Source organism: Jaculus jaculus, chromosome 1 (assembly GCF_020740685.1).
Source record: "Jaculus jaculus isolate mJacJac1 chromosome 1, mJacJac1.mat.Y.cur, whole genome shotgun sequence".
NCBI classification, from domain to species: Eukaryota; Metazoa; Chordata; class Mammalia; order Rodentia; family Dipodidae; genus Jaculus; species Jaculus jaculus.
This window is the reverse complement of record NC_059102.1, coordinates 158836009-158847941: the sequence shown is the minus strand read 5'-3', so window position 1 is coordinate 158847941 and position 11933 is coordinate 158836009. Positions and strand designations below refer to the sequence as shown.

Below are 11933 nucleotides of genomic sequence, written 5' to 3'. Positions count from 1 at the left end.
ACAAAATTTTAATAAAAAAGAATCTTAAATGCTAGAGTGTGGCCCACTAGACCCAGTTATTTGTTATTGTTGTTGTTTGTTTTGTTTGGGGAGGTAGGGTCTCACTCTAGCCCAGGATGACCTGGAATTCTCTACGTAGTCTCAGGCTGATCTCAAACTCACAGCAGTCCTTCTGTCTCTGTCTCCTGAGTGCTGGGGCTAAAGGTGTGTGTCATCATGCCTGCCTCCATCAGTGACGCTTTCCAACGGGCCACCCAAGCCTCTGCTCTGCTCCTCTCTACTGTGAGTCACAGAGTGGTGTTTCCCGACTGCGGTCCTTGTCTGGGCCTCCGTGTGGGGTTAGGCTCTGGCTGTTGCTGTCTCTTGGAAGGCACCCGTTCTAAGGATGGGACATGGGGGAGCACACAAGCACAGAGAGGCAGTCACCTGCTTGGGAGGGGTCAGGACAGAGGGGACAATCGAAAGAGATGCAACCGCCTGCTCCAGGGAGCCGCAGCAGGGACACTGTATCCCTAAGAAATAGGGCATTATCACCTGACACAGCATACAGTGTGGAATACATGAGAACAAAGGTTCTCCAACGTGGTGGGAATCCTGGACGCAAGTCCATTGGTACAAGCAACAGGGGGAAACTAAGTGACCCTAACTCCCTTTGGCAGGTAGGCAACCTAAAAAAAAAAAAAAAGAAAGAAAGAAAAGAAAAAGAAGAAGCACTCACAGCCGGGCGTGGTGGCACACACCTTTAATCCCAGCATTTGGGAGGCAGAGGTAGGAGGATGGCCATGAGTTCGAGGCCACCCTGAGATGACATAGTGAATTCCAAGTCAGTCTGAGCTAGAGTGAGACCCTACCTGGAAAAACAAACAAACAAACAAACAAAACAAAACAAAACAAACTAACTAAAAGGAGCAGTCACGGGTAGAGACAGAGCCGGGCCATGTGGGAGGCAGGCAGGAGATATAGGCAGAGCCTTTGAGAAGAGGCTCAGAGCCCAGCATGAGGAAGGAAGCAGATGGCTCAGGAGTTCGGCAGGGAGGGGCGGCCCGCCCTGGACTCCAGCTGCCCTTGGCCTTCCTTACTGTGAGACACACATTGCCCAAAGGACAGTGGGCACTGAGCCTGCCTCACAGTTAAGATATAAAAATGTTTATTGATACACACTTTATTATCTTTTATAAAACTTGCTTTGGCTACACAGGCCACTGTGCATGTTGATGGGTATGATGGTGCCAGCAGCCCCTGGGGGAGCCAGCATAGGGTGCACGTGGAGGTGGTCACTGGAGCCCAGGACTCTATCCAGGAGCTGCCCCAATGGGCTTCAGTGACCTGGAGGATCCCTCCAAGTGCAGGGGAGTCTGCTCGGGGCTGGCTTTGGCAGAGTCAGAAAAAGCAGTCAGCTGCTCCAAAATGGTGAAGGGTCCATCCTAACCCACGTGGCTCACCAAGGCCGGACACTCTCCCATTAAAGTCACCAAGGGACTCATCAAAGCAACGGATACTTGCTTGAAGAAAGACTCAGCCACAAAGCAGGTGGATGGACGTTCTCCCAGATAGCACCATTCTCTCTGCTTTGCTTAGATGCTGCTCTGTGAGGCCGGCAGGGCTGAGGCTGCTGGTCATGGGGGGGAGGTCATGTGACTGGGTCACAGTCAAAGACAGCCAGCTGAAGAGGCAGGCGATAGTTACTTATCAACTTTGGGTGTGGAGGGCCCCTCATCACCTAGGGAGTGAGCAACTTCGGTACAAAGTCACTGAAGCTGAGTGGCTGGGAGAGCAGAGGGCCACAGTTCATCAGCAGGTGGCTGCTCAGTTGTCAACCTGGGGAGTGGCAGTCCCACGGGGCTCGAGACATGCTCCTTCCACGCAGCACGGAGGACTTGTCTCCTTTCTGCCCTTTGCCAGAGTGTCTGTGGAGGACCCTGGCCATTCCCTGTCCCGGCCTCATCCCACATGCCCTAGCCTCTCAGGAGGCATTCCCAGGGGGACACTGCATCTCCATGGTGACTGTGTTGGGAGTGCTGCCCGCCGGGTCCCCCAGCTCGGCGCCATCCCGCAGGGCCCGCTGGAAGACCACCCGGAGAGGTTCCCACAGCCGCTGCGATTTGTCCCGTCCCGCCAGGAAGTAGACAATGGGCTTGGCGCTGCTGTTGACGCATATGCACAGGTCCGTGACATACTCAGGGAAGGGCGCCGGGATCTGAAAGACCCAGAAGAGGAACCAGTCGATCCCCAAGTAGATGGAGGACACCAGGAAGACAGAGACGATGGCCAGGACCACGTGGTTGAGCTTGGTGGAGCGCAGACGCCGCCGTGCACGGCACTCCACGTGCAGAATGAGCGCCAGGCAGGGCAGCACCATGAGCGGGCAGAAGAGGAGGAAGAGCAAGATGCCCAGGGAGATGTCCATGTGCTGACAGGCTGTCCCCAAGGCCTGCCGGCCCAGGAACACACAGAAATAGTTGTGGATGCCTGTGATCAGAAGAGACAGCAGCCACAGCAGGGCGCAGACTACAGCGGACAGACGCTTGGGTCGCCTGCGCCAGTACCAGGCAGGAAAGATGACGGACACACAGCGCTCTATGCTGATGGCTGGCAGGAGGCTCACACCGGCGACAAACGTGCAGAGCCCCAGGATCCGGGACACCCTGCGCACGTAGTCGGCGAAGGTGCCCAGGAAACCCCCAGTGTTCAGGAGGGAGAATACGGCCTTGCTGAAGAGGTAGATGCCATCTGCACTGGCCAGGTGCAGGAAGTAGATGGAGAAGGGCGTCCTCTTGATGGAGAAGCCAAAAAACCAGAGGACCAGCCCATTGCCCACTAGGCCACACAAGCAGAGCAGCAGGAAGATGTAGTTCGTGACGGCTGGTGGCGGCAGCACGGCGATCTGCTCGATGGTCAGGAACCCTCTGCTGTAGAGTTCGGGAGCCTCGCTCATGCTGGGACACATCTGCGCAGGTGCAGAGGGGAGACGCCCGTGAGGCTGACTGCCCCTCCTCAGATCCCCGCGGACCTGTATCTGCCGCCCCCATTAGGTACCTGGAGTATAAAGTCTGTAGGGTCCCTGGCTGGGAAGTGACTAATTAGAAATAGCTGGAGCAGAAGCTGCCCGACCCTGGCTGATGCTAAACTGCTCCCCAGAGTCTAGAGCTAGCAGCACAGGATGGCAAGACCGTGGAGGAACGTGACAACCATGACTCCAGGATCTGTGCTATCCACAGGTCAGCGAGGTCCAGAATATCCATGTCATGCACGTCAACAAAAGTTAGGAAGTGTCTGGCAGAGGAGACCAGAGACAGGACCCATAGCGGCAGTGTTGTGAGCAGAGGTTACTTACTGGATGTGAGCAATGGCTTCAAAGGGTGTTGCTGGGGCAAGGGGAGGCGGGGAAGTGAGGTTGGGCCATGTATGGATCACAGGGTCACAATGGCAGGATGTTTTCTGGACAAGGAAATGTGCAAGGCACGAGAAGGTTCTCGTTCTCAGAAGATGCAGGTAGATTTTGGAGGTGAAAGGGTTTGGTGTCTGTGGCTTATTTTCACGTATTCTGGATAGAAAGTCCACCTGGGGCTGGAGAGATGGCTTAGTGGTTAAGATGCTGGCCTGCAAAGGCTAAGGACCCAGGTTCATTCCCCAGGACCCACATAAGCCAGATGCACAAGGGGGTGTATGTGTCTGGAGTTTGCACTGGCTAGAAACCCTGGTGTGCCTATTTTCTCTCTATCTGTCTCTCACTCTCCTTTTTTTTTCTCTCCCTCTCAAATAAATAAATAAAATAGGGCTGGAGAGACGGCTTAGTGGTTAAGGCATTTGCCTGCAAAACTAAAGGAACTAGGTTCAATTCTCCAGGACCCATGTACGCCAAGATGCACAAGGGGGCGCATGGATCTGGAGTTAGTTTGCAGTGGCTGGAGGCCCTGGCACACCTGTTCTCTCTCTCTTCCTCTTTGTCTCTTAAATAAATAAATAGATAAATAAATAAATAAAACTTTAAAAAATCCATCTAGCAAAAGGTGCACAGATACACAGATAGGTATGGTAGTGCAAGGTTAGGAAGCCTGATAGTACAGCCTGTGAATCCAGCTACTCAGGAAGCCAAGGCAAGATTGACAGTTTGGACTGCAGAGTGAGCTCAAGGTCATCCTGGGTAATGAAGTGAGACTTTGTCACAAAATAAAAAAGAGCCGGGCATGGTGGCACACGCCTTTAATCCCAGCACTCATGAGGCAGAGGTAGGATTGCCATGAGTTCAAGGCCACCCTGAGACTACATAGTGCATAGTGAATTCCAGGTCAGCCTGGGCTAGACTGAGACCCTACTTCAAAAAAACAAAACAAACAAATAACAAGAAGAAGAAAAAAAACAACGTATGGGGGCTATAAAGATGGCTCAGTAGGTAAGAGCACTTGTCATGCAAGTATAAGGGCCTGAGAGGGTCTGATTCACCCTGAGTTCAATTACCCAGCACCTATGTAAAGAGCTGGACATGGCCAATCATGCCATAGCCCCAGAACTGTGGGGAACAGAAACCAGATAATTCTAGGGGCTCACTGGTCAGCTAGTCTGACTGAAGATGATAGTTCTGGGTTGAGTGAGAGATTCCATCTCAAGGAAACACATGGAGGAGTGATGTTGGAGGACACCTGACATCCTTCTCTGTCCTGTGCACATATTTGCACACACACATGCATACACCACACACATACCACACCATGCCACACATACTACACACAAAATGTAGAGAACAAGGGGTGGAGTCGTAACTCACTGGCAAAGGGTTTGCCTAGCATGTGGGAAGTTCTTGGTTCAATTTGCCAATACAGAAGGAAAGAAAGAAAGAAAGAAAGAAAGAAAGAAAGAAAGAAAGAAAGAAAGAAGGAAAGAAGGAGGAAGGGAGGAAGTTCAGGGTGTTTGTGTATGCAATGGTCTGTTACTGCAATTTTCTTGCAAATAGTTCATGTAATATTTTAAATTTCAAACATAAAACCTTTATTTCTAAAGACATAAAATCACTTGCAACAAAGGGGGAAAAAAGAGCCTGGCCACTGCTGGAGCAGGATTCTGTGCCCCAGTGGAGCCAGAGAGCACTGGGGATCAGGGACAGCCTCCCTCTGCTGGGCCCGAGCTGCTCTTCGGAGCTCTGGATTGTGAGCCAATGCCTGGGAAGCTGGGGGCAGTGGGTTATTCACCCAGCTGGGGGAGGCGTTTCAGGATTTTACCACCGGGCTCACTACAGCACTCTAACCCAGCTGAAACCAGTCCTGCCCCTGGGGGCTGGGCTGACACATAAATGCACAAAGCTCAGCCAGGAATCAGAAACTGACCAGTTGTGTCACTGAAGGGCACCCATCCTGAGCAAGGCCACAGGGTACCAGGGGACCTGTGGTGGTGTGATGGAGCCTTCCTTCAACGCGCCCCCCCAGAGAGTCTCTAGGCAGTAACAGCCTGATATTTCAGTGCTCGCATTTGACAACCTCCGGGTGGGCCAAACACAACCCATACACAAGCCATTCTATTCTCAGGATTGTTCTGACCACAATACCTCCCGGTGGCAAAAGCTGTCTACGCACACATCATGGCCCTTCCTTCATCACTGCAGACATCACTAGTCTAACCCAGCACACTCTCCCAAAGGCTCTGGGTCCAGATCCTTTCCTGTGCCTTCCCGATGGTCCTGGAAGAAAGCTAGGGCCTGAGAAAATACTTTGTCTTGACGTACCTTAACAAAGGAAAGGACCTTCGAGCCCAAGTCTGGTCAAGAAGGATTTACAAACAGGAATTAATTGGCTAAACTTGGGGAGATTCTGGACAGTCAGGGCAAGCTCTTCATGGAGTCTTTCTTACCATCTGTTTTTTTTTTTTCTTTTTAAAAGTATTTTTATTTATTTATTTATTTCAAAAAAATTTTTTGGTTTATTTTTATTTATTTATTTGAGAGTGACAGACAGAGAAAGAGGCAGATAGAGAGAGAGAGAATGGGCGCGCCAGGGCTTCCAGTCACTGCAGATGAATTCCAGATGCATGCGCCCCCTTGTGCATCTGGCTAATGTGGGTCCCGGGGAATCGAGCCTTGAACCGGGGTCCTTAGGCTTCACAGGCAAGCGCTTAACTGCTAAGCCATCTTCCAGCCCTAAAAGTATTTTTATTTATTTATTTGAGAGAGAGAGAAAGAGGCAAAGAGAGGAAGAGAGGGAGAGAATGGGTGCACTAGGGCATCCAGCCACTGCAAACAAACTCCAGATACATGCACCACCTTGTGCATCTGGCTTACGTGGCTCCTGGGGAATTGAACCTGGGTCATTTGGCTTTGCAGGCAAATGCCTTAACTGCTAAGCCATCTCTCCAGTCCCCTTATCATCTGTTTTCCTCCAAACATTCATCAGCTCTGTCTCTTTCTCAGGGTTGACTGGTCCCTCCAGGTCTCCAAAACTGTACTCAGTGAGTCTGATCCAGGGATCTGTAGGACACGGCCCGGGAGGGCCAGCTCAGCTGCTGGCTGCTGGGAGGAAGCTGCCTTACAGGGGCTAAGCAGAACCAAGGGCAGAGCTCTCCCAGTGCCTCACCCCACTGGAAAAAATCTGCAATCCGCTCCTGAAGGGCCAGGGGGAGGCTGGTGGGTGAGTCACTGGGCGGGAGCTACACCATTCCCGGCCACACGCGGCCTTGTAAAATCCCAGCTCGGGAGCCGGCCCCCTCCCAGGGCCCTGTCTCCACTCTAGGGACTTTGGGACTGTCTCCATCACACTCCCCTACTCCCTCACCCCCCCGACCCCTCCCCACCTCAACAAGTTTAATCTCAGCCTCCTAAGCTACCACCACTGGGCTACCATCATTCACAGTGATCCCTACAGAAGGGAAATGGTCAAGGGCCTAGGGACAGGAGTCGGTTACCATCCTGGTGAAGCCTCTGTTTCCTCGAGTCTAGAAGAGGTTCTGAAATAAGTACATTGGAGTGATTTCCATAAGGAAATTTCAGACTTTTCACAGGACTCGGAGATCTAAGGACTGGGCAGGGCAGGAGGAAGTGGTGGGTCCATGTGGAACACTGTCCATGAATATAGGTATACCTATGGCTCATGTACCCTGGCCTGGGGCAAAACTTGCCTGAGAGGATCCAGAGTGGGCTCACTTTGTGGACATACAACAGACATAGTAATCACCATGGAGTCCCCGTCCCAGGCTTCCTAGCCTGCCCTAACCATAGGGGAACAGTGATTGTCCGATGTCTGCAAGGAAGGGAGGAGGTGAAACCTTTCAAGGCTGGCAAGCAAAGACCCAGGGGACAGCATGGGAAAGGACTTTCAGGGTGCCCAGCGCCTATGTCTGCCTCAGTGATGAGGACATGGGGTTCTGAGGGACCACCAGGTAACTAGGGCCAGGCCATGGGGCTGAAAGGAACCTCCTGCCCATTGGAGGCCAGAGCTGGAGGGAGGCCTGGGAGGCAGGTTTGGGACATCATGCTGACATGCTGGACTGGGCTGCTCCTTCCCCAGTGGCACTCACCTTGTTCTGGTTGGTGGAATGGGCTTCCCAGGAGCAGTTTCCAGCCATCTTCAGACCTGGGGAGCCTGGACTTCTGCTTAGAGATAATTGGCCAGTACCCCTACCAGGAAAAGGCCTAGAGGAAGGGTGAAATGAAGTCAACAGGGGTCCCTCCAGAGCCCCTCCACTTCCAAGCCCTCTGTCCTCAGCTTTCCAGAGTTTTCAGGCCTGTGGTTCTCACCTTAGAGAAAACTCTTCCCCTGCCCCCCAGGCTCCATCTCAAGCAGGGGCTTTGTGGGCTGCACCTGCAGACACAGCCCCTCCTGACTTCACATTCAAACCCTTGCTGCCTTCCTGGTGCCACTGCCACTCCCTGGGGAAGAAGCTCTCTCTCCCCTTCTCAGTGGTGTCAGGGGAAGACACACACAGATCTGACCATGCCCGTGTCTAGAACGCCACCCTGGTGTCTTGAGTGGGTTCTCAGCAGCTAGTTCCTGAAGGTGGTACGGGAGGGCTTCCTGGAGGAGGAGGAGAAGGCCTGCTTAGACCCCACCAAAGCATCTATCTGGTGTTTTCCCTACAGCCCGTCCGTCTTCACCATCACTGTACCCAACATCAGGCAATGCGCCCATCTGCTCACCTCCTCCATTGTGACTCACAACCTGGCTCTGGAGCAAGTGCCCTCACTCTTTTTCTTTCCATGTGTGTACAGGCCTTTTTTTTTTCCTCCCCGAAGTGGGGTCTCGCTCTAGCCCAGGCTGACTTGGAATTCACTATGTAGTCTCAGGGTAGTCTTGAACTCTCAATGACTCTCCTACCTCTACCTCCCAAGTGCTGGGATTAAAGGCATGCACCATACCATGGCTGGCTGACTTTTAAAAAAAAATTTTACTTTTATTTATTTATTTGAGAGAGAGAGAGAGAGAATGGGCATGCTAGAGCCTCTAGCCACTGCAAACAAACTCCAGATACACGTGCCATCTTGTGTGTCTGGCTTACGTGGGTCCTGGGGAATCAAACCGAGGTCCTTTGGTTTTGAAGGCAAGTGCCTTAACTGCTAAGCCATCTCTCATCTCTCTACCTGGCTCTTCACAATGGGCGTTGGGGCCTGAACTCAGGTTCTCACGCTTGCACAGCAAGTGTTCTTACCCACCAAACCATCTCTCTAGGCCTCTTTCTTTTTTCTTTGTTTTTTTTTTGAGGTAGGGTTTCACTCTAGCTTAGGCTGACCTGGAATTCACTATGTAGTTTCAGGGTGGCCTCGAACTCATGGAGATCCTCCTTCCTCCAGAGTGCTGGGATTAAAGGTGTGCGTGCTGGGATTAAAGGTGTGCGTCACCACACCCAGCTTCCAGTCCTCTTCCTGTAGACAAGGTCTGGAACTCCCTATGTAGGTGAAGATGGCCTTGAACATCTGACTCCCCTGAGTGCTGGGATGGCAGGCAGGCACCACCATGCCTGGCTGATGTGGTGCTGAGGATTGAACGCAGAGCTTTGCGCTCTAACAACTCAGCTATGCCCTCAGCTCCCTCATTCTTTTTCAATAGCTACCTCTAGGTTCCGGGAGGGAGCGTGTGTTTAACCACCCAGAGGCACACTCGTAACCAGGGTACACGATCCAGCTTGCACATTCGTGTGCAACTGCTCTCAGAGGTGAGAGGTGTTGCAGGGAGCAAGTCAGGAGGCTGCTGTGGTGACCCTGGGTCCGACGCTAGGGGTGGGGAAGCTGAGCTCACAGTGCCAATCTGACAGCCATGAAGACAGGGGTGACAAGCTGGAGAGCGACTGGCCTGCTGGAGACTGATTGCTAAGCAGAGATCCAGGGACAGCATGGGAAAGGATTCTCAGGGTGCCTGACACAACTCACTGTTCTGTCCACCCTCACCACTCTCCTGGCATTGACTCTTGGGTGCCCAGCTGTGTCCTGCCCTGCAGGCAAGCATCTATCCCTCCCTCCGAGCAGGTGGGGAGTCTGAAACCGTGGGCCAAGAACCTGGCGGGGACACAGCAGGTCCACAGGCTGCCAGACCCTCCCCTCAGGAACCCAGCAACCCAGCGCCCAGATGGCCTGCATACTCCACTCCCCCAAATTCTTTCCTCTGCCGCCGCCGCCACGAGAGCAAGCCGGTCTCAGGCTCCTCCCACCTAGGGGCGGGGCCTCGGAAGCTGCGCCCTCCATTGGCTGCGGAGGGTGTTCGTTTCCGAGAGCGACACGCCCCCTTTTAACCCTAAACCTGGTTGGTCTCCTTGAGACCGCAGCCCTGAGCCAGGGACACTGGAAGGTCCCTTCCCACCCCATCCTTGCCGCGCCCTAGGCTCTCCAGGGAGCCTTCAGGCCTCGTGCCGCTGATGGGGAGGCGGCATGCATGCACCCTCAGGGTGTTTCCACCCTTGGGTGCGTGTGTGAACTGCCTGAGAGTGGTTCCGAGTGGGACCTGGGCGTCCAGGGTGAGAGCACTCTGTATGCGTGTGAATGATGCGCGTTCAGCTTGCTTGTAGATCGCTGGTGACACGAAGTACATACATGTCCGCCCACCCCGGTGCACTATCTTAGGGCACTGTCCCAAGTGAACTAACACTCCTGCTCCTTGCAGTCCCAGGTCTACCTGACCCCAGGTAAGTAAGTGCCCTTCCTCCTACTCTCGGCGACCCTTTCTAAGACCCACAACTTCCAGTTTACCTACCCACCCCAGACTCAGGAGATCCTCATCCTTTATCTCAGGGGCTAGAAAGTAACTGAACAGGAATGGCCCCCACCCCCTGGGACAGGCAGGGAGGCAATGGGTGGGGAGGGGGCTTCCTGTTCACCTCTATGATTGACTTGCTCTGTCTGTACCCCAAGTCCTAGCCTTACACTGGGCAATCTGAAAAGTGATTTCACTCACGCAGACATCTAGAAGGCAAGTGGACCCCAGATGGCCATACTAAAGACGTGTGTGTGGCGTGTCCAGGACGTGTGTGGATGCATGCGCTCCTCCAACTGGGATCGGGCCCGGTGGCATAACCTATGTTCACTAAAAGCTGGCGGAAAAGTCGGCCAGTTTTGCACCCTCTGTCCTCCCCTCAAAACAACACGGCAGGCCACCCTGCTACCTGCTGCAACTTGATAGGTACACGAGTCCCCCGGAGGCTGTCTGCCTCCTTTGGTCTCCGCCTCACCACAGCGTGGCCCCTTTCTTCATCCCCTGGCTATGGGATGGGAGCAAACCTGTGTTTCTGGGTCCCCTGCTCACAACTTACTGAAGAGGCTTCTCTTGGGGGCCGGTGGGGGGGGGGGGAGGCAGAGACGTGGCAGAACTCTCAGGAACAGCTTCATCTGAGGCCAAAACTGTACCAGGTATGGTGGCTGGGAGAAGGTGGGGCCACAACCTCCTGTGGCTGACCCCAAAGCATCCCCCCCCCAGAGCCCGCCTGCTCACAGCCACCCCCCCCCCCGCAGGGGCTCGGCCTCCAGGGCAGCCTGCATGCGTGAGAACCGTGGGAAGCCATCGCTCTGCACTTGGGACACGGCCTGTTGGGTGTTGCCTTCTGGCTCTTCCAGAAAGCAAGTTAGACAGCGAGATTGGGGGAAGGATAGGGAGCCCCCATTCTCAGGAACACAGGATGGAGGCTGGGTAGTGGAGAACAGCTTAGGCTTGGGAGTGAAGCCAGCTAGGGGAGGGTCCAGGTTTGCCTTAAAGGAGGTGAACTCTTGAAGCCTCCAGTGTCACTGGGAACTCTGGAGCTGTGGGAGAGGAGGAACAGGCCCTCTGGTGGGCAACAGTCTCATTCTGGGGACTCAAGGCTCCCTGCTTTGAAGAGATGGGATTACTATGAGCTGCCTTTCTCATCAGTGCACACCTCCCTGCCCCAAACATGCCTATCTCATTTTCTTGTCCCGCCTAGCTTTTCCTCTTACAGCCTCTGTTCCCGGTCCCCCTCCCCTGGTCCCTGGGCCCCAGAATGCTACCTGCAGCTGTCCTGGTCCTCCGGGGCCTTCCCTTTGCAGAGGGTTCCTCCTGGGACTCCGTGGTGCTGGCTGACCCACAGGGCAGCAAGCTAGCCAAATACTGCCTGGAGCCTCGGAAAATACGAACTCAGGGCGGAGGAGGAGGATGAGCCCTCGCCCGCCTGGCCTGTCGGAGGAGGTGACTTCGGAAGCAGAACCCGCCCCAAACCCAATTCCAGGCCCGGCGGGAGGGGGAGGGGAGGAGAGGGAAGCTGAGGAGAAGAGGCTGAGCAGCTACGAGAAGGAATGCCCCCGCTAGGAGTCCCCCCCACCGCCCCAACCCCTCTGGGAGCTCATCTCGGTGCTTGGTGACGTCACGCTGGCCCCGAGCACTGAGGCCCGAGTCCAGCTGTTAATATTCGTTCTATCCTGCGGCTCCAGCGGGCCGCCCCGTAGAGGGAGCTCCAGGCCATCCACTTGCCTGGCTTCTTTGCTTTGTTCCCAATGGGCATTCCAGGCCATACCC

At 54.2% G+C, this 11933-nt stretch overlaps 1 protein-coding gene across 1 annotated transcript; it reads right to left on the bottom strand.

The window, feature by feature from the left end:
* Window positions 1–1146: 1146 nt before the first annotated feature.
* Window positions 1147–11657, bottom strand: Mrgprf (MAS related GPR family member F). The gene is made up of 3 exons (XM_004656783.2): window positions 11429–11657; window positions 7501–7615; window positions 1147–2947 (listed from the first exon to the last, which is right to left on the bottom strand). Exons 2-3 carry the CDS (start codon window positions 7546–7548, stop codon window positions 1964–1966), a joined length of 1032 nt encoding a protein of 343 aa, XP_004656840.1. The 5' UTR covers window positions 7549–7615; window positions 11429–11657; the 3' UTR covers window positions 1147–1963.
* Window positions 11658–11933: the final 276 nt, after the last annotated feature.